This window comes from Pecten maximus, chromosome 8 (assembly GCF_902652985.1).
Source record: "Pecten maximus chromosome 8, xPecMax1.1, whole genome shotgun sequence".
NCBI classification, from domain to species: Eukaryota; Metazoa; Mollusca; class Bivalvia; order Pectinida; family Pectinidae; genus Pecten; species Pecten maximus.
Window position 1 is genome coordinate 44,412,979 of NC_047022.1, and position 7,810 is coordinate 44,420,788.

At 39.3% G+C, this 7,810-nt stretch overlaps 1 protein-coding gene across 1 annotated transcript in view; it reads left to right on the plus strand.

The window, feature by feature from the left end:
- Positions 1-2,416, plus strand: part of LOC117332356 (uncharacterized protein DDB_G0290685-like) — a 50,492-nt gene extending 48,076 nt beyond the window's left edge. Inside the window, exon 6 of the mRNA XM_033891242.1 lies at positions 2,249-2,416. Within this exon, the coding sequence (XP_033747133.1) occupies positions 2,249-2,416 (168 nt within the window). The remainder of the gene's footprint in view (positions 1-2,248) is intronic.
- The last annotated feature ends 5,394 nt before the right edge of the window (positions 2,417-7,810 follow it).

The window sequence follows — 7,810 nt, forward strand, 5'->3', positions numbered from 1 at the left end:
CTGTGATCTAGTCTGAGGTCTAATTGATGATTTATTAATACTGTGATCTACTCTGAGGTCTAAGTGATGATTTAATCCACAGTAATGTACGACATTCATGTTTTACAGACCCGCATCAGTCTATCAGCACGTCAACAAAGCTTTCACAGAAGAATTTTAACCAAATGTAATTTCCTTTTACCGCCTAGCTTTCTGTCTATCTGAATCCGTCCTATAGTTGGTCCCATTGACATGAGTGGTGGCTTATTACCTTGAAATACTCCTTGTTTTACCATACGATATCAGTATCTCTATGTAGTTAGTCCTTTAGAGATAGTATCGATCTGACCTGTAAGCGGTGACACCCTATATTCCGAATGTCCTTTAGTCCGAAGGCCCGATATTCCGAAGGTCTGATAGTCCGAATGTCCGATAGTCCCGATAGTCCGAAGGTCCGATAGTCCCGATAGTCCAAGGGCCCGAGCCGTCCACTACATCTGGGAGCCGTCCACAAGCTCCGTATTGTAGTACCATTAAACAATGGTCACATCATACCGATTTATTGTTTATAAACGTGAATTACATAATATGAAAGTCTTCCGATTATGAATTTTGATAACGGTTTAAAACGAATACGGAGACTATTACGGTAATAATCCTGATACTTACGACGGTGAGTGTTCCGTAAATCTATACTGATGACAGGTCACTCTGGTTTGACCTGATACATACATGCAATAGGTAAATTGGTTGCAGTAAAAAATGATTTAATTCATTTTTTTCACGTCCACCTTTTATTAGAAGTAGGTCGTTAGGAAACTGGTCTATGACACATTAGATATTTAAATGTATACAGTACCATTAATTGTTTGATGTATTGTCCGTGAATATCAATCAAAAGTGATGACGGCTATATGTCAAAATAATTAAAATCAAACAAGAATATTCAAATGAGGCCGAGTAAACACAGAATTGATTACATACAGGTTTTTATTACGTCTTATCCAATCTAAGTCGTTATGTCGTTTGTCATTGGTGTAAATGTAGGACAGGAATGTTACGTATGTCCCGACCACAATCACGTTCATCCTCCATTTCATTCATAAACCGCACAGGCACGTGATCCGGTATAACGATCGCTCATTCTTATACTAATTATCGTACAAAACCGTACGAGGAGCGCTCTAAGTAGCAAATCGAATCCGGGACGTTAAGTCCGGATTTGTGGTTCGTATCCTAAAGAGGTATTAAATTAGCAGTAATCTACACCCCGCCTCGGGCGACAGCAGCTTAGACGTGTGATTTGTCTCTAATCTGTAATTAGCGGACAGGTATTACAAACATTCGTCAAATATACCTCTCCCTTAGATTTAAAAAACAGTTAAATTCTTTAACAGTACCCAATCTAGGCCAAAATCTCTCTGTACACTTTAACATTTCTGGACCTATCTTAAGAACTGTGTCCTCTATTGACCAAATATAACATTTCTGTGCCTGAACTTGTACTGGGACACTGACCTTGACATATTTTCTGATAACATATTACGGAGAAAAGTTATCCCTGACCATAAACTATACAACGCACTGAGCGTAAAAGATATAAAACGACCGGGAAAAGAACCTGATTTGAACGATTTTTTTTTAAATTTGTATTCTTTGGATATTTGACCTCTGTCGATCGAGAATGAAGGTCAATATATTTTTTTCAACAACACAAACCCTGAAATAATCGACACATGTATTAAATATTTTTTTTGAAATCTATAATTTTTTTGGAATCCTGGGACATCTTCGAATCCCGATTATCGTTTGAGTTTTCTTCGTCACGTGGTATTAACAATTGAGGCCTTAGAAGGACGAAACAACAGCATCATGTCGTTGTAATGTAGACTCTATTGCATCTAGCCCTCTGCATTGAAAGAGTTCTTGATATAGCGTTTGTGTCTGTGTATTTCCCTGTCAAGCACAGCGCATAAAGTTCGCGAAGAGATTAAATGAGATCCATATAACCCAAATGGTCACGTTTCTAATGAAAAAAACATTAGCCAAACTGACAGAACCATCGCTTACGTAAAAAAATGTATATTTTTCCGATTTGAAAACAAACGGGAAGTCAACAAAGAGTAATTGTCCACAGTCTATAGGTTCATTGGCAGTGAGTCCGTACTACTTTACCGTAATCTATAGCTAAAATATTTTAAAATTTTGCTAGTTGACGGAGCGTCAAGTCCATCCAATTGTATCTTCTTAGTCCATTAATATTTGAGAGGAAGGCATACAAACGGCCTTACCAAACAGTCGAGAAGGCAGTCGGACAACAGGCCTTACCCAACAGTCGAGAAGGAAAAAGACAACAGGCCTGACCCAACAGTCGAGAAGGAAGAAAAACAACAGGCCTGACCCAACAGTCGAGAAGGAAGGCAGACAAAAGGCCTGACCAAACAACCGAGAAGGAGGGCAGACAAAAGGCCTGACCAAACAGTCGAGAAGGAAGGCAGACGAAAGGCCTGACCAAACAGTCGAGATAGAATGCAGACAAAATGCCTGACCCAACAGTCGAGAAGGAAGGCAGACAAAAGGCCGGACCCAACAGTCGAGAATGGGGGAAAGACAACAGGGCTGACCCAACAGTCGAGAATGGAGGAAAGACAACAGGCCTGACCCAACAGTCGAGAAGGAAGGTAGACAAAAGGCCTGACACAACAGTCGAGAAGGAAGGCAGACAAAAGGCCTGACCAAACAGTCGAGATAGAAGGCAGACAAAATGCCTGACCCAACAGTCGAGAAGGAAGGCAGACAAAAGGTCTGACCCAACAGTCGAGAAGGAAGGCAGACAAAAGGCCTGACCAAACAGTCGAGATGGAAGGTAGACAAAATGCCTGACCCAACAGTCGAGAAGGAAGGCTGTCAAAAGGCCTGACCCAACAGTGAAGAAGGAAGAAAGACAACAGGGCTGAACCAACAATCGAGAAGGAAGGCAAACAAAAGGTCTGTCCCAACAGTCGAGAAGGAAGAAAGACAACAGGGCTGACCCAACAGTCGAGAAGAAAGGCAGACAAAAGGTCTGACCCAACAGTCGAGAAGGAAGAAAGACAAAAGGTCTGACTCAACAGTCGAGAAGGAAGGCAGACAAAAGGCCTGACCAAACAGTCGAGATGGAAGGCAGAAACGGCCTTTCCCAACAGTCGAGAAGGCAGTCGGACAACAGGGCTGACCCAACAGTCGAGAAGGCAGTCGGACAACAGGGCTGACCCAACAGTCGAGAAGGAAGGCAGACAACAGGGCTGACCCAACAGTCGAGAAGGAAGGCAGACAAAAGGGCTGACCCAACAGTCGAGAAGGAAGGCAGACAAAATGCCTGACTCAACAGTCGAGAAGGAAGGCAGACATAAGGCGTGACCCAACAGTCGAGAAGGAAGAAAGACAAAAGGTCTGACTCAACAGTCGAGAAGGCAGTCGGACAACAGGGCTGACCCAACAGTCGAGAAGGCAGTCGGACATCAGGGCTGACCCAACAGTCGAGAAGGAAGAAAGACAACAGGTGTGACTCAACAGTCGAGAAGGAAGGCAGACAAAAGGCCTGTAACAAATCGGATTGAAAATGACGACCAGGTAAATACAAATATAACAATATGCCAAAACAAACGAAAAGCTATTTCCTTCGTTCTTTATGTTTGTTCCGCTTGGTACACATATTCCGTTATAGATTACTTGAAGCGGTGGAATGATTATTAACTTGGTGTGTATTCGTGATAATACAAAAACTGTAAGTACACACCGTTGTCACCAAGTTTAGACTGATGAATACTGATATTATTGTCTCTTTCTTTCCGTCCTGAAATCGGGACGAACATTGCGCAGTGTCAAATAGTGTTTGGTTGCTAAAGGTTGGTTGGCGTCAGAACCAAACATAGCCAGATATCTGTGGCGAGCTGAAGTAGAGAGTGTTCCTGATCGAATCTGCAAGCTGCCTTTCTGATACCATGTTTAAGAAGTTAGAAAAAACCCCACATAGATGTAAGATCTGTGTTCTAAATCAGAATCATTTTCGGATATAGAAATATCAAATGTTTGTCGTATACTTGTAAAGTCCTATATATGATATGTACTACTGACAATTATCAGTTCGATGACCTACAGGGCATACGTCAGCGGTTCAGAGTACATCCTATGTCGATGTTATTACCCAGTCAAAGCTTTGATTTTAGGGTTTGTTTAGTCATAACACCGAAAAGTACATTCTTTAAAATTCACATTACATTCCTCCCCGAAATGTTTCAAGCCCCAAAATATGCCTACTTAAAAAAAATAAAAAAAACGAGAGAAATTTGTCACCAGCGCACACATCATCAGAACTTTGAATGGAACAGAAAGCATGAATCATTTACCAGCCATCCCAGTTACCCGGATGTAATGAAGTTGCGAGCAAAGTGTAATTATTTTATGTAAATGTATTAATAATCATTCAAACCCTTAGTGTAAACTCACGTGACATTGGGTTTAACCTCACGTGACACCGAGAGTCTCCTCGTCTATTTCCAGTGTGACAATGCCATGATATCTTCATTCTAGGTTGATATTTTACATCATTTTCGTACTGATTTTTGCAAACCTGCTAGGATTTTTGACGTCCTATCCGGTTAAATTACAAAAACGAATACATGGAAAATGGGAAAGTACTGGATCATGGACCATGTAATTATACCTTGTTGCTGTTTTTTTTTAATGTAGCTGATGGGCTTTAGAAGATGCAACTTGTTACAAATGGATTGTCGTCGGCTGGGTATAAGGTAATGGACACTTCAGGCAGCTCCATATTTTTACACAACTTTCGGCTTTGTGACGAATTCATAAATATTTAAATTCAGCAAGCAATAAAAATTACTTAAATGACTCACACCTTTACCGGTAAGTTGTGTCAGATTTCATACAGCAGACTTGTTCAATTGATATCAACATTCCGTTTTAACGAGAATTAAACAAATTGTAATGTTTCTATATAAATTAAACATTATGTAATGCAAAAATAAAGTAGTTTACCTTTAAGATACAACCGAACAACTCTCCATTAAAACTTTATAGCCAGGGGAATGTCGTCAATTATTGCAGTTCTTCTATCTACATCTGTACATGCGTATCAGTCCAGGTGTAACAACACCAAGCTTAACGTTTTATATGTACGTAAGAGTGTATCAGTCGAGGTGTAACAACACCAAACTTAACGTTTTATATGTACGTAAGAGTGTATCAGTCGAGGTGTAACAACACCAAACTTAACGTTTTATATGTACGTAAGAGTGTATCAGTCCAGGTGTAACAACACCAAACTTAACGTTTTATATGTACGTAAGAGTGTATCAGTCGAGGTGTGACAACACCAAACTTAACGTTTTATATGTACGTAAGAGTGTATCAGTCGAGGTGTAACAACTCCGAACTTAACGTTTTATATGTACGTAAGAGTGTATCAGTCGAGGTGTAACAACACCAAACTTAACGTTTTATATGTACGTAAGAGTGTATCAGTCGAGGTGTAACAACACCAAACTTAACGTTTTATATGTACGTAAGAGTGTATCAGTCGAGGTGTAACAACACCAAACTTAACGTTTTATATGTACGTAAGAGTGTATCAGTCGAGATGTGACAACACCAAACTTAACGTTTTATATGTACGTAAGAGTGTATCAGTCGAGGTGTAACAACACCAAACTAAATAGCTAAATTCTAATGTATAAATCTTCAGGTGTGCGCCAAGTACTCGAGTACCGTAGCGGGTACACTTTTATTTGTTAAAGCACTCATATTCTGAATTTGTGTATGTTTTATAAATTTTATACAATAGTAAAGGATGGCCGTAGTGACATGTTCTAGATTGCCCACCTTGATAAACTCTTTAGAAGTATGGGGACGCTATTGACACACGTGTGTTAAATATTGGCTTCCTTTACAGAAGGTGTTATAAGGATGCCTAGATTACCAAGGTCAAATATACATCTACCAACATTTGTACTTTAGCTGAGATCTGGTCAAGTTCAAAAGTAAAAGTAAAAATAAATATGCTTTAGGGATCACTTGAGGAATACACTTAACAGAATGACCGTCATGATTATCCGACATTGACGTCATCGCAGTTGGCAAAATATCTCACCTGTTAAATAAAGTTTAAAGACATACGAAGTATAACTGATTTACCATGTACTGTGACTGGTTATAACTGATTTACCATGTACTGTGACCGGTTATAACTGATTTACCATGTACTGTGACCGGTTATACAGAGAGAATAGTTGTTTTACATACCATACTGGTTATAACTGATTTACCATGTACTGTGACTGGTTATAACTGATTTACCATGTACTGTGACCGGTTATACAGAGAGAATAGTTGTTTTACATACTATACTGGTTATAACTGATTTACCATGTACTGTGACCGGTTATAACTGATTTATCATGTACTGTGACCGGTTATAACTGATTTACCATGTACTGTGACCGGTTATACAGACAGAACAGCTGTTTTACGTACCATACTGGTTATAACTGATTTACCATGTACTGTGACCGGTTATAACTGATTTACCATGTACTGTGACCGGTTATACAGACAGAACAGCTGTTTTACGTACCATACTGGTTATAACTGATTTACCATGTACTGTGACCGGTTATACAGAGAGAATAGTTGTTTTACATACCATACTGGTTATAACTGATTTACCATGTACTGTGACCGGTTTTAACTGATTAACCATGTACTGTGACTGGTTATAACTGATTTCCCATGTACTGTGACTGGTTATAACTGATTTACCATGTACTGTGACCGGTTATACAGACAGAACAGCTGTTTTACATACCATACTGGTTATAACTGATTTAACATGTACTGTGACCGGTTATAACTGATTTACCATGTACTGTGACCGGTTATAACTGATTTACCATGTACTGTGACCGGTTATAACTGATTTACCATGTACTGTGACCGGTTATACAGAGAGAATAGTTGTTTTACATTCCATACTGGTTATAACTGATTTACCATGTACTGTGACCGGTTATAACTGATTTACCATGTACTGTGACCGGTTATACAGAGAGAATAGTTGTTTTACATTCCATACTGGTTATAACTGATTTACCATGTACTGTGACCGGTTATAACTGATTTACCATGTACTGTGACCGGTTATACAGAGAGAATAGTTGTTTTACATTCCATACTGGTTATAACTGATTTACCATGTACTGTGACCGGTTATAACTGATTTACCATGTACTGTGACCGGTTATAACTGATTTACCATGTACTGTGACCGGTTATACAGACAGAACAGCTGTTTTACGTACCATACTGGTTATAACTGATTTACCATGTACTGTGACCGGTTATAACTGATTTACCATGTACTGTGACCGGTTATAACTGATTTACCATGTACTGTGACCGGTTATACAGAGAGAATAGTTGTTTTACATTCCATACTGGTTATAACTGATTTACCATGTACTGTGACCGGTTATAACTGATTTACCATGTACTGTGACCGGTTATAACTGATTTACCATGTACTGTGACCGGTTATACAGAGAGAATAGTTGTTTTTTCATTCCATACTGGTTATAACTGATTTACCATGTACTGTGACCGGTTATAACTGATTTACCATGTACTGTGACCGGTTATAACTGATTTACCATGTACTGTGACCGGTTATACAGAGAGAATAGTTGTTTTTTCATTCCATACTGGTTATAACTGATTTACCATGTACTGTGACCGGTTATAACTGATTTACCATGTACTGTGACCGGTTATACAG